Raw genomic sequence first — 25440 nt, forward strand, 5'->3', positions numbered from 1 at the left:
GGGGCACAAGAGATGTAACTTGCGTTAGCTTCCACTCACTGGTCCTGAACATCACCGATTTCAACGCGCACTTCTGCGATCTTTCACTGCATGCAGGACATCCCCGTGGTTCTCCTCTCAAGGAGAGACAAGCAGAACAAGACGCCCCTGCACTACGCCGTCGAGAACAACCACATCGATATAGTGCGCTTCCTCTTAGAAAAAGGTTCGCACACTCATTTCACATGGTATGACATTGGTCAAGAAATTTAACAAAAAAAAAAGAAAGTTAACGAACTAGACAGAACTCAAGTCAAGGGGCCCAATCACGTTCCTCGGTTTCATCAAAACAACCGCCTCTTTTCAACTCAGTGGCCAAACGGTGCTCTGCTGGTGAGGAGGACGTCGCACATGATGGAATTCTGGTCGCCGCGGCGGCCACATCCCGATGATAGCAGATTGGAAGAAAAACGCCCGGATATTTAGTCGTATATACGGGTGCTGCATGGAACTTCACGTGGCGAAAATTAATCCGGAGCTCGGCGCTCCTCAAAGCCGACATTACAACTCGGGGATGTGAGACAAAATTTGTGAGACAAAAATGTGACAAAAGACAAAAATGTGAGACAAGGCGTTCGGTCATCAGTAATAGAACGGGAGGTTGATTGTGTGAGAACACATGAAAATGTACAAAAGCTCACGATCAGTTATAAAAAAGATTGTTCGTTTACTCAAGGGGACATCATGCTCAGTTTCATAAGGGTCAAAATTTCATATAATCACAAGAGCAACGCCCTAAATATATCCCAATTTAATAAACATGCTAGTCATACGCTTTATTCTCATGTACAACCTCCCTCAAAACTTTTCGGAACACGGGGTCCGAGTAAAATTCAAATTTCCTCGCAGCCTCGACACAAGTCCTCCAACCGAAAAGTAGAGTTTATACTTCTCCGTACAAACATCACATTCCTGACATACATTTCACACTCTGTGGTGAAGTCGCGAGAAAATTCGAAGTCATTCTCATTTTCCATGCTCCGAAATATTCTGAGGGCGGCTGTACTGTATGTTAATGCCAATTGCGAATTCTTTAGAGCGAAGTTACTTTAATGTGCTTACAACGCTATATAGGCAGCTTTAGGGCATACAGGCAGGCGACACAATTTTTCCACGGAGAAATGAAGCTTGCGAACGCGTTGGCAATGAAACAACACGTACGAGTCGTAAGCTACCATTAAATAATTGTAGCTTAATATTGCCCATCGAAGTCTTTTCTTACAAACCAGCCGGCTTGGCATGCTCAGGCGTTGACCCGAACTGCTCGTCGTCGACGGGCCTAACGGCGCTGCACCTGGCCGCCATGCGGGGAGGCGTGCCCATGTGCCAGCTGCTCATGGACCACGGCGCAGCCACCGACGTGCTGGCCGACGGCAACAAGACGCCCCTGTTTCCTGGCGGCCACCAACGATCGACCGCTGATCGTCGCCTTCCTGCTGGACAAGTGAGTCTGTGGTCAACCCGAACGGCTCTCTCGGCGTTTAGTTGAGGCGACCGAACACGGTATATCGCTCAAGCAAGCAATAAATATATCGAGTTCTATAGGCTTTTTAGAACAGCACTTCGCCGGACCGTGCATTTAAATACGTGAAGGTTGCACAGAGGGTGACTGATGACCATAACTAATAACTGACAACCATATCAAATAACATTTTCTCGTGCGCACTATAATAAACGCGCAAGCTTTTCTGTCCCTCCTTCGATGCTCCTTTCGAGGCGAAGAAAGTATAGCCCAGTTCTTCGCTGTAGCTTAGTGGCTATCGAGTTGCGCTGGTGTGAGCGAGCTCGCTGATTCGATTCCCGACCAAGGAGGGCGCATTCCAATGTGGGCGGAATGAAAAAAAAAAAAAAACGCTAGTGTGCCGTGCTTTTGGTGCAGGTTAAAGTACCAGGAGGGATCAAAATGAGCAAATTTATACAGATGCAAAGAAACAGGTACAATAAACACGGCGCTCGCTATAAACCGGCGTTCAAAATTTATCCGGAGCTATCGACTACACGGCGTCCTTCCTTACCCGCCTGTGAAGCTTCGAAACAATGAAACCCACAATTTACTTAGCTTTAAGAAAAATATACATAGGCATCTCACGTACAGAAGCTGTAGTCACGTGTGTCTTCCAGACGCTTAGCTGTATACCGAAGCGTCCCCTGAGCCAATGCGCGGGGTCCATCGCAGGGGCGCTGGCATCGAAGATCGCGACGTGGAAGGCAACAGCCCCCTGCTGGGTGCCGTGGACAGCGGTAGCGTGGAGGTGGTGCGGTTGCTGCTGGACCGCGGTGCCGACATCGAGTCGCGGAACAACGACGATCGCAACGTTCTACACATGGCTGTGCTCTCCAAGAACGAGGATGTCCTTCAGGTCAGGTGTGCAGTAGACGAAAACCAGTAAGAAGTGCTCTGAGAGCAGCGATGAGAAGAGATTGCAACGCTGATAAGAGATGCACGTTATTCGCTCGCGCTTATTAGAATCTGCATGTGCTGCCCGTGCACCTTCCTAGTGCTGCAGTTCATGCAGGATTCCTGCACGGTGCCTCTTCGTTATTTACCTTCATACGCGAGGTAAATCTTAAGTTGCCCACAACGGTTAAAACTTAGAAGACACCCTCTTATATTGCATAAGTACAAGAAAAGGTCCTCTCTCTTCTCTTTTTTCATTTTTCAAAATGTATCAAAAACAATCATTGGCGTGCTAGATGTGTGTGTTGAAGAAATCTGCGCTTGGCTAATTTGCGCGGAACAATATGTATACCTTCGTCGGGCGTGAACTGTTGTGGGTGCAAGAATCGTAAACCTCTGAATTGGTTGTGTTTTGATATGTTTTCAATATGCTTGTGTATCGGCTTTGAGTTCCAAGACATTACTTTCTACAAAGTACCAAACCATCGCGAACCTGTGTACTTACTCATATATGATCAATACATTTTTGGGACATTCAGTTTCTTTTAACCATAACTATAGGGACGAGTTCAGTGTGTTTGATAGAAACGTATACTCTGTTTTATACTTTGCAGGTACTGCTTGGTGTCAAGGGATCGGAACAACTGATCAACAGGAAAGATTGCGACGGGGACACTCCTCTTCACCATGCAGCGCGCAATGCATTCCTCGACATCGTTCAGGTGGGCAGAATCGGACGTGTTTGGAAACGAAATTCAAATGCCCCGAATGAGGAGTGGTTAGACTGTACAAAGCGTTATCTTGCATGGTTCAGGACGTTTCTAGACACTTCAGGATGCTTCAAAATCGCAACGCTCTGAATAATTTTGCACATCGGTATTTAGGACATTTTATTCTGCGGCTCCACCAAATAACTTACCTCAAGTTATGTTGACTTAATGCATTTTCGTATAATTTGGCAATGACAAGTGTTTAAATTCTTTGCTCGTTTGTTTTTCCTTGGTCCTTGTCTTCTTACCACTCTTTTCCCACCACCACGTTATCTCATTAACGATCACTCGAACTCATTTATGTCCATCCTGTCATACACTGTGAAAAATAAATGTGAAAAAACAAAGAAAGAAATAGTAAATTGTCCATTTTTACTACAAACAACTTCTTTCAATGGAAGACACAGATATGATTTTAAATGTGTTTTTTTTTCGTTGTTGTTGTTGTTGTTGTTGTTGTTGTTGTTGTTGTTGTTGTTGTTGTTGTTGTTGTTGTTGTTGTTGTTGTTGTTGTTGTTGTTGTTGTTGTTGCTTTGTAGTTGTTTTGTTGTTGTTTTGTTGTTGTTTATGTGGTCGTCGTCGTCGTCGTAGTTGTGGTTGTTGGTTTTTCTTGATTTTCTTCATTTTAACAGAATTGGTCCCCATACAGAAAAATTTGTCATCAATACTGTGAGCGATACGAGTTTTGTTCATCTCAACTTTACTATCCTCAATTGACATTTATGTGCAGTTTCAGACAGATCTCTTATGCGTGACCCAAATATTTGCTTCTGAATAAGATACAACAGCAATCCTGGCGATTTATGCCGCTCAGGTCATGGGTACTCGTAGAGTCGTTGCTTGGTTGCGTCGCGTAGTGCCGGTTGTCTTGGCGCCAGACGTCGTGTCAGTGGTCACATCCACCGTGGTCACATCGCACACGCCCTACGTAGCGTGCTTATCTGTACACGTACAATCTGTTACAACCGCATCCCAGCATTTGACTCCCTCGTGCTCTATGAAAGCTGCATGCAGTTATGAGGGGAGTAAATGTTTTACTCCCTTAATGGATTGAACTATCTCAATTTTTTTCTGTAAAGTTTCAGCAAGACAATAAACAAGCTATTTTCGTGAAATCACCGAAAAACAGGCTATCAGCAAACATGAGAACACGAACGATATGTTACAAATATTGCCATATTTTTTTTTTTAACTCTAGAGTTCCTGCCAAAAAAGCTACTAGAGGTTACTGAGGCGCTGCAATAGTTCAGCCACCACGTCTATCACGGTTAGTAGGTGGCTTAGGCTCACCTTCGTGCTTGCGGCTTCGGGAATTCTTGTTGCCTTATTCAGTTTTGCTTTATAGCTCTAAATTTCAAAGCAATCATAGCTTTCTAAACATAGCCCTAAGCACATGCATAATAACAATCATAGCTGTCTATTAAGTCCCTAAGCACATGCAAAACCAATGCACTGGCGTTTCTAATGCATTATTTTCTTGAAAGTCATTAATGTTGCAAGGACGCAAAGCCATTTGAAGCCAGAAAAACGAAGTTCGGGCAAATCCGTGTACTCTCCATCCATTTCTACGCTATTCTAAGAATCGCGCCGTATTAGCGTCAACACTAGCGAAAGATTTGCCTCTAGTAATATTTGCAGGAAACTCTACTGCGTTCATTCCTACCAAATAAGTCTTCAGAGGGCTTTCCGTTTGATTTGTAGCGGCATGAAAACTTCCGGTGTAAGCAACTTGCGAAACACGCGTCTTCAACCTCGGTCTGAGCCACTTGAGCTGAAAACTTGTCCTCTCTTTAATTTGCAGGTACTCTTAAAGCGTGGGGCCAGAGCTTCTGCAAAGAACTCGAGTGAAGAGACAACTCTTCATGCAGCTTGCCACTATAACTTTCCAAAGTAAGCGTTGCAGAGTTTATCGTTCGGTGCATGACGTACTATAGTTCTAATTCTTTATTGCTTGGCGGCAATTGATCATAGGAGCAGTAAACCGAACTATAAGCTCAAATTGTAAGAGAGAATAATTATCAGCAGATACGGCCATTATAGCAGCTATAGTGTGCGTAAAGGACTGTATCTCAGAGCGAAAAAATGTGAAAGTTCCAAACAGAATACAGGTCATTTAAGAAGTCGTAGAGTTCTAGGAGATCTCATGGAAACGTATACCTGTGCTCGAGCTCTCGGTCTACTTTAGCGCCTTTTCGTTGCATTAGTTGTTTATAACCATAGTTAAAAAAAAAACTGTTGTGGCGATGACTTTTCGCTAGTAAAGGGAGAGCATAATCTATCACAAAGTACGTTCACCTAATTGGTTTGAAGACGTCTTCAGTGTCCTATTTGAAACGTCTTGCGGGGAATGCTTACGCTTGGATCATCGAAGTATTTGAGCATAACGTTACCGTAATGCCGATACCGTTATGGCCGATACCGTCTGCCGCTGAGGGGGTAACGGTGGTGCTATATAAGAGACACGCTATGTTTAAGGCCCTATTGACGCGCCGTTCACTACGACGACGTCCAAAGGTGGAGCCTCGCTGCTTCTGCTCCTATCGCAGCGTGGTGCGCGAGATCGTGAAGCAGGACGCTCGACTGGTGAACGAGACGGACATCCACTGGAACACGCCGCTTCACGTGGCGGCGCAGGGCGGCTTCAGCGAGACGGCCGCCATATTGGTGGAGGCGGGCGCCTACCTTGAGGCCAAGAACTACTACGAGTGGACGCCCCTGACGGTAGCCTGCAAGAACGGCGACTTCGACACCGTCTCCAACCTGTTGGGCGCCGGGGCGTCCGTCAACAGCGTCGACAAGATGAAGGTCAGTACGAGGTCAACCTTCATCACGTAACGCAAAGGGTCATTAGAGGCTGAACGTAAAGTTTAGCGTCTCCGATATCGAAGCATTTCAGATATATATATATATATATATATATATGTAAATGAGAAGCACAACTTCGGGGTTATCTTAGGTTTATTTACACCCAACAGTTTTGGTGGGTGGACCTAGCTACCTTTTTCATATATATATATATATATATATATATATATATATATATATATATATATATATATATATATATATAGTCTAGGAGCTTACCACCGTCGTTGAAAAGCAAAGTGTACAATCATAGCATTCTACCGGTGATTAATATATGGGGTAGAAACTTGGAGGTTAACAAAGAAGCTCGAGAACAAGTTAAGGACCGCACAAAGAGCGCTGGGACGAAAAATGTTAACCTGATCGTTAAGAGACAGGAAGAGAGCGGTGCGGATCAAAGAGCAAACGGGGATAGCCAATATTCTAATGACTAGCTGACATTAAGAGAAAGAAATGAAGCTGGGCAGGCCATGTAATGCGTAGGAGAGATAACCGGTGGACCCTTAGAGTTACAGAATGGGTGCCAAGAGAAAGGAAGCGCAGTCAAGGATGGCAGAACACTGGGTGGGGTGATGAAGTTAGGAAATTTGCAGGCCCACGTTAAAATCAGGCTAGCGCAAGGCAGGGGTAATTGGAGGTCGCAGGGAGAGGCCTTCGTCCTGCAGTGAATATCTATATATATATATATATATATATATATATATATATATATTGGTTCGCATGTCAGCTCAATACGGGAGGATCGAGTCAGAAGCCAGGGTGTAATCGCCTCATCCGACCTCGTTTGCATCAAGCTGGTTTGCTCAGGCACACTTCTTATGCTATGTTAAGTGCTATTATAGATAATGCTGCACTTGTTCGTTCACTTTTGTCGTCAAGTATACATATCATTCGCACCAACTTGAGCTCTTCAAAAACATTCGGTGGCGCTCATTGGCCTATGCAATTGTGGGGAAGAACCGTGCGCTTCGCTTTTTATTTAACTATATAAGAAACGCGCTTCATGTACCTCGACTTCTGCGTATGCCTCTTGTTATTTATTTTCCATTAGAGTGAATTTTAGAATATTACTATAGTTCATCCACTACAGGGACTCCAGATGCGACGCTATGTTTTAGTGGAGGGACGTTTTGTTTGCCAACCACTGTATTATACTTGTGTAGCTAATTTTACTTCGTCAAATGGTAAACTGATAACGTCGTTTGTTTTTCAAAGCGCCGTGAGAAACTCCTAGGTTCTCATGCTACATGTCATGCCGTGTCGATACCAAACGCGTATACCATCAATTCTATTAAATGTTATCGCATTGAAACATTTTAACGCTTTAGTCGAATGTCGTTCGGTAACATCAATACATACTAACATTTTCCAAAGCATTTTTTTGTTGTTGTTGTTGTTGTTGTTGTTGTAACAAGTGCGCTGCGACACTATGGCAGCGGCAAAGGTAAAGCGTTGCTTCCTCAGAACAGGCCACTTCACATCGCGGCTCAGTTTGGCAACGAGTCCGTTGTGAAGCTCCTGCTGAATCGCAAAGACGTCAGAGACTTCGTCTGCAAAAGGAACGCCAACAAGGAGAACTGTCTCGACATTGCCATTGAGGAAGAACACAGGTGAGGTGTCTTCTCTGCCCTATGCCCACATTTCTCCTGTTTAAATTCTTACATCGATTAAATTAAATTCTGGGGTTTTACGTGGCAAAACCAAAATCTGATCATGAGGCAACGCCGTACTTGGGGACTCCGGATTAATTGTGACCACCTGGGTTTCTTCAACGTGCGCACCTAACGCACGGTACATGGGCTTTACTGCATTTCGACCCCATCGAAGATGCGACCGCCTGCGGCCGGGATTCGATCCCGCGACCTTGAGCTTAGCAGCGACGCCAAGCCACTATACGCCAACACGGCGGGTTGTTATAATTCAGGCAGAACACGGTAAACAAGACGCAGCTCGACACCAAATGACATAGAAAGAGAGTGCAGATAGCGTTTATGCCGACGATACAAAATACCTCAGAATTCCTAGGCGGGCTCTCGGAACTTCGAGTTTTTCGCGTCAGGGGAAGAAAGCAACAAGACATTGCTTGCTGCAACAGTGTCATGAAATGAATTGCAGGTATAGCTTGAGTTACTGCACAGGATATTTCAACTGGTCAAAAGCGGCTTTGAAATTTATTAATTTCTCGCCTGCTCTTTCTCTCAGGCCGAGTCGCTAAACTCCTGAGTTTGCGGCATGGCGCCGACCGCCACCAACATATTCCATCGACGTCTCCATCTGTGAAGTCATCGCGAGTTTATCGCGAGCAATGACTCCTACTTAGATGCTGCCGCATTATTGGTCACTAAAAGCTCCGCGGAATCTGTGACGCGGTATCATCGCATCTGGAAACGTTAACTCGTTTTTTTTTTTTTAAGAAGTATAAAAAATGGACAGAAGGGTGTCGTTATGACGTGTTATACCAACGAGCTAGATTAGGACATGATGGATTATGATGTTCAGGATAAGAAGCGGGCACAATCAACGCGCTCACATACGCGCTGCGCTTGAAGCCTTGCAACAAATATTTATTGCTTGAAACGCCTAGTTCTCGTCGCTTAACTGTCGATTGCACCTGGTCTAAACCCGTCTAGGTCCCATTTAGGAAAATTTTAAAAGAACTTAACTCTTACCCTTCCTACTCAAACAAACGCCATAAACGCCACTACGGTGTCCTCGGGCACCCGCCGAACCGATTTGATGCAGTTGCAATTAAAAGAGAAGAAAAAAATAAACTACTGCCGACTGTTGTGAGAAGATTTTCCATTCGTGTCCACATCCCGGACCAGGAGGAATTTTCTTCAACTGCGAGTATTTGTTCCTGGGAAACCCGTAAGGGTTTCCTTTGTAGTTTTGTGCTACAATTCGGGTGGATGTCAATCTTTGCCTTTCGTGCACTTTCCTCCACCTTGCAGGTTCCCGCAGAACTCATATGTCATAGTTTTATTTAACAACCTAATGCAAATCAAAAGTTATCGAAAGAAATGAAACCAACAGCCTTACAACTGTGCATTGCGATTGCCGCTTCCCATGAAACACTCAAAACTGGCGCGTCAGCTTAGAGATTACTGAACAGTGGCTGCGTGAGCGTTGCGGAAGTCCGATTCTATTCTATTCGTAGACACGTGTTGTATATATCGAATTTTTTTTTTTTTAGGAGGTACCAAATTTTTAACGTTGCCTATGGCAGAGAGCACAAGTCTAGCCCTTGATCTAAATTACTTGATGAGGCGGCCATTACTTCTACGAGAAATAAAAATGCCTAATTATATAATTAACATAATTACCCTACCTCTTTATTTAATTATTTTGCGGCACATGTTTAAATCTACGAATTATAGCCGGTGAACTTGAAAAGGCGTATCCACTCGGAACGAATTCTCTGAACTGCACCAGCTTCGAGATGTTAATTTTCAATGTATCTGACGAAATGCATTGGTGTTCCAGTTACTTTTGTGCTTCAATGCATAAAACAGCGTGTTTTTTTTTTTTTTTTTTTTTTTTTCGGCGATCGTACGTGACTCATTTGGGGTGATGGCCCGCAGTTTGAGAAACACTGCACAAATAAAGAAACACTAATAAAACACTAATAAAAGAAACACTGGTCGCAAATAGTCAGCCTTGTTCACTGAAATTCTGAATACTGGATAATCTCTCTAATACTCAGGGATGTCGTTGAAGCGCTGCTGAAGAGCCGGTTCTGGAAGGAACTTCTGCAAAACTCGACGGAGAGCGAGCAGTACGGAACTCACCAGACTCCCCTGCGAAGCCTAATTCGCACTATGCCAGGTCGGTACCCTGATTTCTTGTGACTCCTCGGCCCCGAGCTCAAACGCTCGGGAACACTGTTTGGAAATCAAAGTTCATAACACGTGCGTATGTTATGATTGAGGTGGGCTCGTCTCGCTGTCGAGCGGCGACAACGTTCACGAACAAGCGCGTTTTTTTTTTTTTTTTTTTTTGCGAGATAGCGATAACACGATCACAGAGGCGTATTCGAGGAAAGCGACCGGCCAACAGTGAAAGAACATGCGCATGCAATACCAACACAGGTGCAAATGAAGCTTGCTGAGATTGTGCAATGCAAGAAACAAAGTATCTAACAATTTTACACTGATTTTATCTTATTTTCTCTGCGACTATTCATCTCAAGCAGATCTGACAATCTACGCGAAACTGTCAGATGCCTCACCGTTCGCCGTTCACCGCACACTGCGATAACCAGTTTTGATTTCGACTTGCTACTCTGCGCAGACCTGGCCACGCTCGTGTTCAACAGCTGCGTCATGGTCGAAGCCGGGTCTGACGAGGACCCCAATAAGTCGGTCACGTACCAGTACCAGTTCCTGGACGACGCGTTCTGTGGTTGCGGGGCCGACGACTCCGGCGACGAGAGTGACTCGGACTCGGACTCGCCCGCCCCAGGCGAGTGCGTTAGAGTGCACTTGAGGACTAGTGGTGTTTTCTGCAATGCCAGCTACGAGAATTTCAGTACACAGAAGCACTGAAGCACAAGCTGCTCCACTACATCAGATGCTATTTCTCGGTGATGTTCCTAGTTTGATAGAGAGAGCCAATGGCTCCTCATTACATTAGCGTGATTGGACTACAGGCCTTTGGGCAAGCGCCCACGCGGCTCATCAGTGTACAAGGCTTTGAAGGCGCTTTAACGTTCTTTGAGATTAGCCGGCGCCTGTGTGATCATCCCTGACAACGTGACATTTCCTTGTGCACTCTTGCGTCCAGGGAGCCATCACGTTCTTCTTCCCGTGTCTTCATATCCCCCTACCCCGTCCACGGGAGAGAGGGGTGAAACATAGCGCAGTTTCTTCAGACAGAAATATTCACAAGCCCTCAAAAGACAACTTGGATATGCCAGCAGACATCGGAGATAATGGGACAATAACACTGAAGACGAGCAGCATCTGAAAGATCAAACGTATCATAGGTAGTACAACTTATACAAGTTGTCCAGTAATTGTGATGCGCACCTAATGTATGTAAATTAAGACACCGTCTTCCGTTATTTAGGCTTGAGAAATGTAATTATGTTAGCACGATAGGTGGCTGCGCGTCACAGACGATTTTCGGTCATTGGTACTAAGATGAAAATGTGAAAAATAGATCCATTGTAACTTGGCTTAACTTGGACAATCCCGTGATCGAATGACAATTAACGTAAGCATGTGAGCACTAATAGCAATTATGTATGAATGTACCGAAATTTCAGTGCTCTGATTCTTCCGTTGCTTTGGTAGAGACAAAATAAAACTATTAATGTCACGGCAAAGCTAAAGTATAGCATGCAGTTCGCAACGCATGTGACAGAAATCTAACCCAGACAGCGAGTCACGATGTCTAACACATACTCTTTTTTTTTTCACTCTTAACCTCCATAAGATATCACGAGCGTTATTGGAACACGGGATCTTGTCTCTCTCGCAGTGAGGAAAGTCTACGATGACAACGGCAATGTGCTTCCTGGTACGCCTCTCTATTCTAAGGACTTCGGCACCCTCAAGCAAAACCACCCACTCATGATCATGGTGCGTAATAAACGCGCTCTTATGAGAGCACTCGAAGTGTGAATAAAGTGCAACATTCTTCAAATAAATTCGCAGATTTAGTATTGCTCCTCATTGAACGCTCATCGCCTATAAGAGGTCATGATACTCCTTAGGGCCAATCCAAAGGGACAACATTGTGAAGTCGTCATCCGTGAATTCCGCCTGGGCTAGAGACCTAATTAGCGCATACGGCCCGAGACAGCCAAGACGACACGGATGTGAAAAAGATAATGCCAAATGAGTGACTAATAACTAGTCAAGTCTAAGAGCCACTCAATGCCTTAGGAAGTTAGCGTTGTCTAATTTTTAGTCAGTTGTGTCTTGTTCTTGTCAGGCCATAGACTGATTTTAGGTCTGCTGAACGGAGGCAGCATTCCAGGTAGACATGGACGAATCACCATTGGCTTGTTACACTACGCTGCCGTCTTGAACGCAGTTAGAGGCGGAACACGAGGGAATCCCCCCTTGGCGGATACGCAATGTCGTTACGTCGAAGTAAGCTCCCCCAAGACTGGCGGTTTCGGTGCATATACGTGCTCGTCCTTGGTTCTTCCGCGCAGGCAAACGAAAGGCGGCGCGCCCTACTGGGCCACGAACTGTGCAAGAGCCTCCTGCTGCACAAATGGGAGAGCTACGGCCGCTACGTGTACTACAGCACTATGTGTATCTACCTGCTCTTCCTGGGATGCCTCACGTCGTTCGCCATGGGCACTCCGGCGCCGTGCCCGCTGGACTTCCCGCATTTCAACACCACCTGCTCGTGAGTGACGTTGCTATGAGTTAATTACTACACCTTACCTTATCACAGTTGCGTTAAATTCGCAAACAATCACTCCAAAGCTGAGTCTATGTCTGTACGTAACTTTTACAAGATGAAATGAAAACCAACAGAGGCAAACTGGGTGACAATAATTCCCTCTCTACATCTGTCTTTCACTTTCGTCTGTTAGCGAACAACACCTGGCGTTCCCTTTCTTTCTTTCTTCCTTTTTTTTTTTGCGCAGGTTTATCTCGCGATACAATACCTGCGCCGTCATCGGTGAGGCATCGGACGAAGGACAGTACATGCAGACGGACTTCGCTCGGAAGGCTAAAATTATTATATTCATGGTGTCTCTCATATTCCTGCTGAAGGAGGTTGGTCTTTTACGTAGGCGCGTGCGACAGTGCGAATACAGGAACATTATGGTCGCAGGTCTTCCAAATGTACAACACGCGTTGGAACTACCTCGACCTCGAAAACCTGTCGGAGTGGAGCTGCTACGTCTGCTCCCTACTCTTTGTTTTCAACTTCACTGACTGTTCGGCAGCAACCGGCGTCCCAGAGGTACTGCTCCTTTAAGTTATCCTAATAGGTTATGTCCTCGAAAAATGCTGATTGTCAAGACGAAAAAAAACACTATTCGAACGAATTTAGCAATGGTATGAAAAGCCCGAAAACGTTTGGACAGCTTGTTACGCAATACAAGTTTAGATATGTAAGTGTTTCAGTTCTATAGATAACGCCAAGCTCGCATGTCCTTCAGCCCTGGCAGTGGCACCTGGGCGTCGTGTCCGTGTTCCTCAGCTGGGCCCTGCTGGTGATCTACATCAGAAAGCTTCCCTTTTTGGGAATCTACGTCGTCATGTTCACTAATGTGCTCAGCACCTTCTGCCAGTTCTTCATGGTCTTCTTCCTCTTCATTGTGGCCTTTGCCCTGACTTTCTTCGCGCTTCTGCAGAATCAGGTATGTGGTAGCATTAATTCGTCAAAAATAAGAAAACAGGCACCAGTGCTGCAAATTGTCTCACAGATGTTCACTCTGTAGCGATGAAAAAAATGTCACGCGATGGTTTTGGGGGACTCCTACCTTCACAATCCTTCCTCATTATAAACTATGAAACTGAGCTCGGTAAGAAATATTTTTCCTTTTTTTTCTTCTTTCTTTTCTTACTGGTACAAAGACTTACTTCTAATTGGGAGAAAAACCAAAACGCGTATTTAGTAAGAAGACACTCAGCTGAGCACAAAACAATGGTAAACACTTCCTTTTAGTTGTTTTTCTTTATGTATCCCCACGGATCGGCTCAAGAGTGGCTTTACTTCGTAAGGAGGGGGAAGGGTGCCATAATAAAAAAAAAAACAATTTCAGAGCGATCTCCCAATCTTCGCAACACTCGCGGTAGTGCTGAATGTGGAACACAATAAATCATTTTGGCTATTTCGAAGGTGCACTACAGCTTTGAAGATAGTGTAGACGGCTACAAAGAATCACGCAAGAGAACGTGTAATTCTTCCAACAACGTGACAACGCCTGCACTACTTTTGCATTGCCAAACGCTAGAGTAGTTCCGTGGTTCTGCCACGTGACGCCAAAATGACAGCAACAGTAAGATTCAAACTGGCGTTCTCGTTTCCCGCTGCAGGCTCCGTTCGACACTCCGTGGAAGGCAATCATGAAGACCACAGTGATGATGATTGGCGAGATCGAGTACGACAGCATATTCACCGAGAACGTGCTGCCGTACGAGACCTCCTCGTACATCCTGATGGCCATGTTCATCGTACTCATGACCATCATCACGTCCAACCTGCTCGTCGGTCTGGCCGTTGACGACATCAAGGAGGTCCTAGAGCAAGCCGAACTTAAGAGGCTCGGAATGCAGGCAAGTATTTGTGCGCTCACAGGAGAGAAACAAGCGTGCACGAGCCTCATCAAATTCTCATCAAGAACAGCAACACCTTTCAGGCGCCCCTTCTCTGTCTAGTGTTTAAACCCTACGCTGCAAATCGCGTGTCGCATGAAAGTTGACCGATGTTATTCTAAAAATAAAGGTTACGCAAGCAGACCAATAGAAAGCCGGAAGACTCTGTTTTAGGAGGAAGGATAACCAGGTATATATCAACTTCACATCATAGAAAGCATTTTTTCGCTGCGTAGTGCAAGACATTCACGAGCAAAGTGTTTCTGGGACGTGTTCTACATGGTCATCCACTTGTATTATTACTCGTTCGATAATCGTTCGATGATCGCCAAAAAGTTCAATAAATAACATCCACGCATCACCTATTTAATTCATGGCTTCAGCGGGGATATTGGGCTTGCGAAATCGAAGCGAGCCAGTAAGCAAAGCTTAACCACTTGCTCGAAAGTCTGTGCCCAGCACTGGTTTTCAGAAATACGAGTTCAAATACGAACTGCGAAAGAATGAAGTTTACTGAAATTGGAAAAAATAGTTACTGGAATACTAGTGCATTTCAACACGCATTTCCCTGAAGGATAAAAAAGGGGGTCCCTACCCTCCCACCCCTCACCTAATCCACCTCTGATGTATCCACGCCTGGTGCATTTTGAATCCACATATCTCGAAACCTGGTGCTAGGCACGGATTTTCAAGCAAATTATTATGCTTTGCCTACAGGCTTATTTCAATTTTGCAATTGCAACAAGCCCCCTAAAGTTACTAATTAAGATGTATATTTCGAAAATTATTCATTGTACTGGCGATATCGAACAAATTATCATGTCCGCCACTCAGTCGAACTTGAGCCAGCAAAATTTGTCGCTTCGTATCTCATTTCCTAATTTTAACACTCAGAGACAGCCGTCGGCGAAACGAAGGTGTGTTCCGTGCTGTCGCCGTTTTACGCCGTGCGGAAGTTTCTTGTGTCTAGCCTCCGATCAATCAATATTCGCACACAGGTGAAGCTCGTATTGACAGTGGAAACGATGCTGCCAACGTGGGTTCGACGCCGAGTCGTCGTGCAGAAGAGAACTGTGAAGCCTAACAAGAAGACCAAGCTGGCCATCTTATTGCGGCGAATGTTCGGCATCAACGTCCACACGGTTCAGCACAAAGGCCAAGACGAGAAAGTGAGTGGACGTATGGTCATTGCGCGGAAATAAACTGCTCAATTAATTGGAAAGTGTAAGTAGGATAAGTAGGAGAGAGAGAGAGAGAGTGTAGAGCAGATAGGTTAAAGACCAACTGCAACGAAATTTCGGACCCCTTAAAAAGCCTAGTTTAACATAGTCTATATACGTACATACAGGAGCATTCGTGCAAAGTGTGTCATTTGAAATACGAGCGGAGCATCACGAAATGCTCGCAAAAATGGCCGTCTTTGATACCGAAACTGACAAAAAAAATGCCGCCATTACCGCTCGCCGGAAGTGACGCATAACCTAGAGTGCGCGGCATCTCGGCATGACCTCCGAGATGGGCTGCGCCCGCAGCTGCCTGTGGCGCGCTGAAGACTCTCGGAGGCGACGTTCTGGGATTAACATCATAGCGAAAACCACCATGTGCACGCGTCATCTGCTTGGATTCTGTTCAAAGGCAGCTAACAAAAAAAAAAAAATATGCAACTGGTCAGCCCTGCGGCTTTGCCAGGATTGCTTTAGTGGCACATACTACTCATTTCGCTATAACAAATGTAGACAAAGCGAAATTCTGCTGCAGTTGGACTTTAAGTAGACGCGCTTCCGGATTGCTACTCTAGTCAGGGGGAAAGAAGTTGAAAAATAAAGCAGGATAAAATGAAGAGGGAAGCAAGCACTAGCAGTGCGAACACATGGTACTGTGTGCGCTCCTACAATCGGTCACTGAGGCCAGTCGATTTCATAAACAGAAGTAACAAGTGGTTGCCCTGTGAGCCTAAGACGCGTGGGGCCATGGTCCAAAAAATCTTTGTCTCAGAAAAAGGTCTACGAACGAGCTTGTTCAACACAGTCCAGGCCGCGCCTGCTGCGGCCAATGGTTGACTTCCTTCCCTGGGAAAGAGTGTTTCCGTGAGGGTATAAAAGCAAAGGGCCTTCGCCTCCGCTGCCCGTTCACGAGCTGCTCATTGAGTTGACTGTTATTTACGCAACGGAGTGATAAACGTCTTGTTTTTATTCAACGTCGCCTCGTCACTGCCCGGGCTCTCTCCATTAATCTACTTGGTCATGCTCGAAGCCGCTGGGCCAATATTACCCCTGGTACTGAGGAGCCCCATGCAACTTTATAGTCAAGTACAACTTAAGAAGGCAGGAGAGGCCCCACCCAGATGACTGAAGCGCGGCAGCCGATTGCCTCCGCGACTAAAAGAAATAGTCCTGCTCACGCGATTCGGCCCACTTCGAAGCGCGGGCTGTCATGCTCTCTGACGGCGTGATCACCAGCCGTCGGGGTCATGACGTCATTTTAGAGTGTGCACCCATTGGTGAAGGCTTGTCCGCATCCGCCTTTGAGGGGCAAATGCCGCTGCCTTCTAAAGTTGTACCCGACTTTAGGCTTTCGTAAAATACGCCCATAGCCAGAGGCGGCACAGTGAGGATGCATCAAAGCGGGAAAGGTGCGATGGCGTCTATACAGCTTCAACGAAGGGTCAAGTCAGCAGAGACAAAGGCGACATTTCGAGACACTCATAATGTTCAAAAAAGCTTGCGTCTAGGTGGACTCCTCGCAGCGTCTGTTCTAGACAAGAGAAAGTGTAAGGCGTGCTTTGTAGGGCTATTATCCGAAAACAGGAAGATCTTCGTGGAAGCTTAAGGGACATAGAGCAATAATATTGTCTATAATACTCTTTTGTTTCCTTCACGGTAGTGCTCTGGAATACACTTCCGAATGCACTTCCAAGTAAGGCTGTGATACCGATGTGTAGATCATTTGTATTGGCACTAGAACTGTACCTTGAGACACTGCCAGAATAATATATTACGCTGTTGCTATCTTGGACTCCGCTAACTTTTGTTAGGATGATGGGTAATGCATTTTCGTTTAATGTATGTTTCTGCTTTCTTTCTTCCATACTTTTTTGCAAGTGTTTTGTCAGCAATTGTTTGTACGCGCTTTCTTTGTCACCGTGTTGTGATGATCTGCCTTTGTTTATAAGCAATAAGAACCTCTCAAATATTACAGCGCACCACCTGTATCTCTATAAACACTCTTGTATGAGCCTTATGTAAGGCTCACATTGATAACTAATTATGTTAAAATACCGCCAAGCCCAACCCAGTTCCTCATCGAGGAAAATCGAAACAAATTGTTCGCCTTTATTTCTGGTCACGTAGAGTACATTCGTACAAAAACTATGAATTTTACTTCATTCAAAATTATTACAATCAATTAAAGAGTAGCTTTCTTGCTAATAACAATTACTGCAAAAAACACACAGTTCAACAGTATCGAAACAGAATCAATTTTGCTCTTCAGTTCCTTTTTATGGGCAGACAGTACTCTTTTTTTAAGTACCTAAGGCGTTGCAGAAATCTGTAAATATTCGTTTCTCTTGACAGCGCTGTGCTTCACATTTTACGGGCCATTAACTTAACCTAATGTATCCGCGACTTCCTCGCACAGTACACGGTAGAAAAGGTCTACGAGCACCAGGAGGCCATGGAGCGTATGCTGAAACACCTCGAGGAGCGTATGAACATTCTCACCCAGCAAGGGACATCGGCTGGAGAAGGCCTTCAACGCGCTGTCGCATCGCCTTGATGACGATTCGGACGGCAGATCTCGCTCGGCGAGAACTTCATTGTCTAACGACTTGTGACCACACGGGTCGGCGGTGGTTCATCGTTAACAGAGTATTATGCTTGCATGTTCGTCCCGACTTGCCTACACTTTGAGTGTATTTGAATAATAAAACCGTTTCACAAATGCTCGCTTCATCTCGTTCGTGAAGCGTTATTCTTTATGAGCAAGTGTTCTTCCGGTGTATTCTTTCGTTTGTAGCCCTGACTCTGGAATTATCACAGGATGTTTACTCCGCCGTACAAGGATTTCCCTGCTTAATTTGCATCTTTATTTAATATTTCTTTCTTTTTAATGAATGATTATTGATTATTACTGTTGTTCTTTTCAGAACGACATGTAATTTCGCCTTCCACATCACGTACTCTTTATGAGTTCTGAATATTCCAAAAGAACTTGCTAGTTGGTAACACATCTTAGATAATTAAAATATCGCAAATAGGCATACTCGCAATCACGCAGACCCACTAGATACGTACCCCACACACAGCGGCGTGTGGGGTACGTCACAGTATGAGCTATATAGTTATTGGAAAACAACAACAACGAAGTTACCCAGTTCAACGAGAGACGCTGAAGATCTGCAACCTAGACTTTCTTGTAGGTTCCATGAGATTTAAACTTTAGGCCTCCTTTTCCTTGGCCCAAATAGAATTTGAATTGCTTTAATTTTGTGGTTATGGTGGAATTTTCATAATTACAAAATCATGCAGGCTTTAATCTCTATCTTCGATTCTAACCTAGCCAGTATAAAATTTTGCACTTCATTGAACATTTTATTTGGACCTACCCGGTTCTTGGCCAATCCCCCAGAGTTGGTACACGCCAGTATATCTCATGGATCTATATCTACATCAACAACTACAATCGATAGATAACTACTTACTGCACTGTCTGCGTTTCCCCTTCCCTGGGAAAAGGAATTAGCGAATTCCACTACCTCAGATTGGCCTGTCATTGGACTATGCTGTTCTGCTGTCTTTCGGGGCTTCTGTGCTCGGACACTCCCGCAAAGATACATGCATCGTCATAGAGAAATTCCTCTGCGAATTGCATAACCTCACTGATCATTTGTAATCTTTCGCTCATCCTTTCTTTTAGATAGTTTCATCACTGTTCATTAAATATGACAGTTAAAAATTGATATCTCTACTCTACTTGCATTGCACTTACTTATCATTATCATATGTCTTTCAATCCATTCCTCTGATACCCTACCCTTATGAAATCGCCTGAGTAGGTATAGGTGCCAATGCCCTTGACGTTATCATCATCATCAAGGAGCAGAGCATTAAAGATGTCTTCGGTGTGCTCGTCGGAAGCGCGCATCGACTCTCGAAGCTTGGAAGGAGGAGGAGGCGCGGTTCTCATGGCGACGCCTCGGGCAGCGTCGGGCGACGTCGTCAGCGTCCACGGGTCGGCCCGCGCCCAGCTGCCCGCGATCCTGGAAGAGCTGCGGCGCGAGCAGCGCAGGGACCAGCGCTACGTGCTCGTCGGCTGCCTGGTCGTCTCGCTCGCCATCGGCACGGTCGTGTCCGTGCTCGCCTCGCGTCTATCGATAGACGCGTCGCCGGATCGCCGGCCGCCGCCGCCTCCCGTGGGACCTCCGCAGCGACCGTCGCTTTCGGAAGCGGCCGACGAGGGATCTGCGGTGGACGGTCAACGGCCTTCCTCATGGGACCTACTGCTGCCCAACGGCATATTCGCCAATCAAAGCGCCTCCACGTGAACGACGCTGGAGCTGATGTGGCAGGGGTTCCCGGAAAGATTACGTTTGTTGCTCCTCAAAGCTGGCTCGTTCAGTCATATAGACTTCGAGACCCGAGAGCGGTGGACAGACTTATGCGACTAGCTACTCTGATCAGCCACTCATTCGCCAATCAATGCTGCACGAAGCGAAAGCTAGAAACGGAGGGAGCGTGACATTCGCTTCCGGAAAGCGTGCACTGTTCAAGTGTTCTGGTGCATTGTACCGGGAATGACCAATAGAGCGACTCACTTGTGTAACTATAGCTCTCGTCAAAATGACGGGTGCGCTTTGTGAGAAACACGCGTATCGGTTGATGATTGCGTGGATTAATGTTTCCCGAACCGTCGTAGAATAGTAGTGATGCCAGCAAATATATACCCGTCACTCGGAACTCAGTTGTCCGTTATCATATGTCCTATGTTAACGTTAACTCGAGGCCAACTCTGATTTCTGTATTCAAATACGCGTACTACATATGAAGCGCGAAAATGCTGGCCATGCAACAACTATTCATGGATAATCCCCCTTTGTGGCTATGCACCGCAACCACTCAGGAGAACAACTGTTGTGTCTAAAGAAATAAGTTAGTCTACTGGAGCAAAATTACTGAATGACTGAAAATAGAAAAAAGGTAGAAGGAAATTGACGCACCAGTTTTACAACAAGCAACTCTGTATCGAAATAACATAGTGAAACTTTGTGAACTGCATCTATTTGATCATCTAAATCGAACAAATGGTAGCGCGAAATGGGGCGTAGCCAACCGTTAGCGCTTGGCCCCACGGTTTCTTAATCCCGTAACAAGGCGTCACATGACGTAACAGTATTTCGCCCTCAAACAAAGAACTAACTGCCGTTCCCGAAAGCGTATGTGCGCTGAAAGCTGAGCGCGCCACATCTTGTCCAAGTCTGCGTGCTGCCCGGAAAGAAAAACCGAACCGCATCGCGTGTCGTCGAGTCCTCTTCATGTCGTCGCATCTCGGTGCTGAAGCTTCGTCTCGGCCAGCAGTGGCTTCTATGCACGCGTTTCCTCCTGTCGCCTGTTGCCCCACGCAGTGTCGCGATCGTCCTGCTCGTACTCGCCGGCACCGGTGTCGTACCGGGACGCGTTCCCGCGCTCGGGCAGGCGACTCGCGGCCCCGACCCTGTACTCGCGCGCGCTGGGTCTGGCCTTGTTGGTCGGCTCGGCGAACATCAGCCGCACGATGACCACGAGCATGACGAGCACGACGCAGCCGAGTGCCAGAGCCGAGCCGAAGATGACGCGTCGCGTGTGCCCCTCCTGCTCTCGCTGCATCTCCTCCAACGCTAACGACAAGGCGGGAGAGGGCGGCGGGCCGCTACCGGGGCTACGGACCGCTCGCTTCGCGACAGAGTCGGCGGCCTTTCCGCGAGATCCGGTCGCGGTGTCGTTTGTCGGGCCGGAGCCTGCAGACAATGGGCCCTGCGTAGCGGCCATACCGCCACGAGTACGTTCACTCGCGGCGACGGTTGCGGGGTCGCTGTTCTTGTTGATCTCTCGTCCTGCGACACGCCTGGGCGTCGTTGTCCAACTGTTCCTCTGAAGACTTGAGACACGTGCCTCCGCAGATGCCACGCGCAGAGCAGTAGTAGCAGTTGCTTACCAGCAAAACCTAGGAACAAGCGTAGATGTAGAGCTTTGGAGTTACTGGCACATACCCACTCTGGAGGAACAAGCGCTTCTAAGTGCTTTTGATCTTCTTCTTCATCTATATCCGCCCGAATCGGCACGTACAAGTACATAGACCGTAGCGAGGGAAGGAGGGAGGAGAGAGGAAAACTCTTGACCTTGTGCTCCACAGTAAATCTTAATTTTGCCGCATTTCCATGTATTTTGTTGCGTACTGCGCATTGTGCCTCCTGCTCTGAAATGTACTGACGCGGTAATCACTGCGCTATCGCGAAGCTCGGTAATTTGTGCATGGTTTTGCGCACCACACACAGACTTTGATAGCGGTGGTGTCTGCATTTTGGAGGCCGCACCAGCAATACTGTAGCAGGCGAGGTTGACGTTCATCGCATAGAAGTTGCCCTTGAGAAGATGGCGGTGTCCGCTGTGACAGCCGGCTTCTGTCACAGTATATGTGTACTATAATCGCTTCAGCCTGCCGGGTTTCTTTTTTTTTTTTTTTTTTGCTGATCATGTTCTTAAAGTTGCCTAAAATCGGAAGATAAAAACAAATGAGGCATTAAATTTGCAACTTTGCAAATGTAAAATTAGAGGAGTATCGCAAGGCTGTTAACTACCGCAATTATCAGATTTAAAGTGGCCAAAGCTTGCATACTGCACACCGCTCTGAAGTATACCAGTTACTTTTGAACAGGACTATCGCAAAACCTCACAAATACATAACGTAGCAATCTCACGTGAGCTGTAATCAAGAAGATATATTCTCTGTTTTGAAATATTTATTGGGTAGCGTTATTCATTCCTGGCACGGATGTTTAATGATTTTCTATTTTCTTGCCAGGATTTGTCGCAAGGCAAATGGGAAATACAATAAAATGAAATAAAGACGTTCAACTCTGCATCCTGCAGGAACTAAAGCACCGTCTCTGCACACTTATTGTCCGTCACCCAACGGGTGCCGTTTTGAAGTATATCGGGGTTCGGCCCAGCCTTTCTGATCGCCCGTGTTTCAGGGCACAGCAAACGCATGTGTCGCGCATCTGACCTTGCCACAGGAGCCTATAGCACTTGGGGCACGTTCCTTGGTCGACTTCAGTCGATCCCCAAGGCCAAGTAAAGCATGGTGTATGGGCCACTCTAGCCCGAAGCCTCCAAAGAGATACTTCTTGCGCCCAAGTTAGGTTACGGGGAAGGAATCAGACGTATGCACATGTTGTAAAGTCGGCGCCACAGTTAGTTTAGTGACCCACCGATTTTATGACATGAAAATGCTAGGAAATAAATCGCGGTTATATATCTCATAGTCGTTAGACTTTCTGCTCTTTAAAAAAATAAACTTCAAAAATTCTCGTTTATTAAGAATGCACGCGCGCCATCTTATTTAATAAGACAACACTCTTTCGCTACAGAATACGCGACAACGTTGATTCAGCACTTGCTCAAGGAGAAAATTTCTGCGCTTTGCATATATCAAGTAAAGAAATCGTAGAAAATAATACTATTTTTCAGCGCGAAAGCGGGACAACCAACTAGGCAATCTTGTCTTGTTTATGTAGTTGTGCAGTTTTTGCACGCCAGAAGATAACCCCGAGCTAAACATTCCTTTTAACGCCAACACCTGAACTTCAGACTGGAACTCCCTGTTATAACTCCAAAATGCAGTGCTCGCGACTCTTCTGTAACGAGAAAAGCGGCCTTACAGGCTCTTGTATCGTCGCTCGTGTGCATCCACTGAATGTAATTTCCTGGAGTGTTATCTTCTTGGCATTGCTTGAGTTTGTGCAGGCAAAGCACGCTCTACAGGCGAAGAAATGGCGGAATGGTGTCTTATAGGTAATCGACACACGAAGAGTGTAAACCATCGAAACTTTCAGTTAAGATAAAGAACAAAAAAAAAGAAACAGACTTGTGCGACCTAGCAGAATCAAGGACCCGATTTCTGGCGAAGCTATTGCTTTCGAGCAGTTACGTTAATTTCAGTTGCCTTCACTTAAACCACACAGTTTAAAAAATTGCACGCTTTGCTGTTAGTTAATTCAGCTTTAATTGCGCAAAAGCGACAAAGGCCATGCTGCGCCAGCCACAAGGTATTAAGAAATCAAATTTTAATGCAGCGAAAGCTGCGTTACTTTATATTCTGTGAAAAAATCGGCTTCATCTAAAAACTCGAACAAGTCAGTGAATGACACAAGCGGATCATCTCCCAATAATGAGGTGGGGTGTAAAGGTATGTGTAAGTTATACAGATTCTGTAAACGTTTCCGTCTGTGTGTTTCTATATGTGAGCATGTCATATCAATGTGCATTACTGTAAGAGGTTCATGACACTTATCGCAAGTTGGCGGATTTTCTTTTCGAAGTAAAAAATTGTGTGTCAGATGTGTGTGCCCTATTCGAAGTCGACATACGATCACTTCATAGAACCGTTGCTGGTGAATGCACGATTTCCACTCGCCAAGCAGGGGCTTCGTTATGTGTAACTTGCTATGAATGCAGGAGTTTCATTCTTTTTGCCATTTTGATGCCAGGTCTTTACGAATTGCTCGGATACTGTCTTTGTAGGGAAGTTTTGTGCGAGTTAGGTCTTTGTGCGCTGCCATGGCCGCGCATCTATCTGCCGATTCATTCCCTGGTATCCCAACGTGGCTAGGGACCCAGCAGAATCGTATGGTTCGTCCGTATGTGTTATTAACCACCATGTTTAAGATATCGCCAAGCAGGGGTTAAATTTTAAATTTAAGGCTCCGAGTGCACTCAACGAATCGGTGTAAATGATAGCACTCTTCTGTTTGTCGGTGATAATTCAAACACCGGAGCTGTTTAAGCTCTTGGTTAGGCTGCGTAGTGCGAACAAAAAACTGCGCCTGGCGATGACGTCGCCGCGCGTTGCCTAGCAACCACCTCGCGGATCGGCGTGTGCTTCGCCTCCACTCCAGTGCCGTGCACATGTTACCTTGATATGGGACGTTAAGGAGAGGGAAGGAGAGCATGCGCGCGCTATGCTCGCGAGAGAGAAAGAGAAAATGAGAACGAGAGAGAGAGAAAAAGAAATTGTAGCAGCACCAACGAGGCAACGCTCAGAGCTGCTGCCGACGCCGTCCGCGCTTCCCCGCGTTCGCACCGAACGCGCGCGGTGTCCGTGACTGCAGCAGGCGCCTCTGGCGGCAGCTCGGCAGGTTTCGACCAGACACGCCCCGGCAAGTGTGGAGGCGCAGCTTGGCCTTGACGTCACCGGGGAGATAAAGCTCGGAGCCGCCGCGACGGTGGCAGAACTCTCGTTGACTCTATGGCGAGTACATGTAGCCTTGACATGGGACGACCAAAAAAGATCCAGACACCCGAAGAAGAAGCCGCTCATCTTGAAGCGCGTCGCGCGGCCAAGCGAGATTCTGCTCGTCGGCGGCGAGCCGATTCGGAATACCGTGCCTAGCAGCACTTAGCATTTCCTAGCAAAACTTAGCCAAGCATAGTAAAACCTGGAAAAAGCTTGGTGGATCACCAGCTCCGCTGTTTACTCCAACCTTGCACCACTAATGCAAGCTGTCCACATTTTTTTTTTTTTTTTTTTTTTTTTTTGCTGCCGTCCACATCGCCATAACTTCGGCGGTAAAGACTGAAGCAGAATGATGAATTCGAACGCTATTTACCCAATTTTTCCTTACGGTTCCCACATCCACGTATATTCTTGTGTTTTAGAACCATCTGTGTAAAATTCTGTGTGATTTTTATATTTGTTTTGAATAGCGCGGAACTTTTGCATTAGGTGTTCTTGTGGGGTGTCCTTTTGTTAGTGTCCAATCACATAGCTGTGTAAACTCGCACTATGGGGCCAGTCATTGCGACCTTTCAGCAACCTGCAGGAC

General features: G+C 46.1%; 1 protein-coding gene across 1 annotated transcript in view; it reads left to right on the plus strand.

Annotated features, from left to right (window-relative positions):
* Nucleotides 1-18302, plus strand: part of LOC119460936 (transient receptor potential cation channel subfamily A member 1 homolog) — a 30059-nt gene extending 11757 nt beyond the window's left edge. Inside the window, 19 exon segments of the mRNA XM_037722077.2 lie at nucleotides 97-205; nucleotides 1287-1429; nucleotides 1431-1483; nucleotides 2216-2399; nucleotides 3052-3159; nucleotides 5009-5097; nucleotides 5754-6012; nucleotides 7537-7682; nucleotides 9776-9897; nucleotides 10363-10533; nucleotides 11554-11654; nucleotides 12236-12435; nucleotides 12680-12812; nucleotides 12871-13002; nucleotides 13202-13402; nucleotides 14082-14321; nucleotides 15359-15529; nucleotides 18000-18089; nucleotides 18091-18302. Of these exon segments, the coding sequence (XP_037578005.1) occupies nucleotides 97-205; nucleotides 1287-1429; nucleotides 1431-1483; nucleotides 2216-2399; nucleotides 3052-3159; nucleotides 5009-5097; nucleotides 5754-6012; nucleotides 7537-7682; nucleotides 9776-9897; nucleotides 10363-10533; nucleotides 11554-11654; nucleotides 12236-12435; nucleotides 12680-12812; nucleotides 12871-13002; nucleotides 13202-13402; nucleotides 14082-14321; nucleotides 15359-15529; nucleotides 18000-18089; nucleotides 18091-18195 (2757 nt within the window). The 3' untranslated portion in view covers nucleotides 18196-18302.
* The last annotated feature ends 7138 nt before the right edge of the window (nucleotides 18303-25440 follow it).

Source organism: Dermacentor silvarum, chromosome 8 (assembly GCF_013339745.2).
Source record: "Dermacentor silvarum isolate Dsil-2018 chromosome 8, BIME_Dsil_1.4, whole genome shotgun sequence".
NCBI lineage: Eukaryota > Metazoa > Arthropoda > Arachnida > Ixodida > Ixodidae > Dermacentor > Dermacentor silvarum.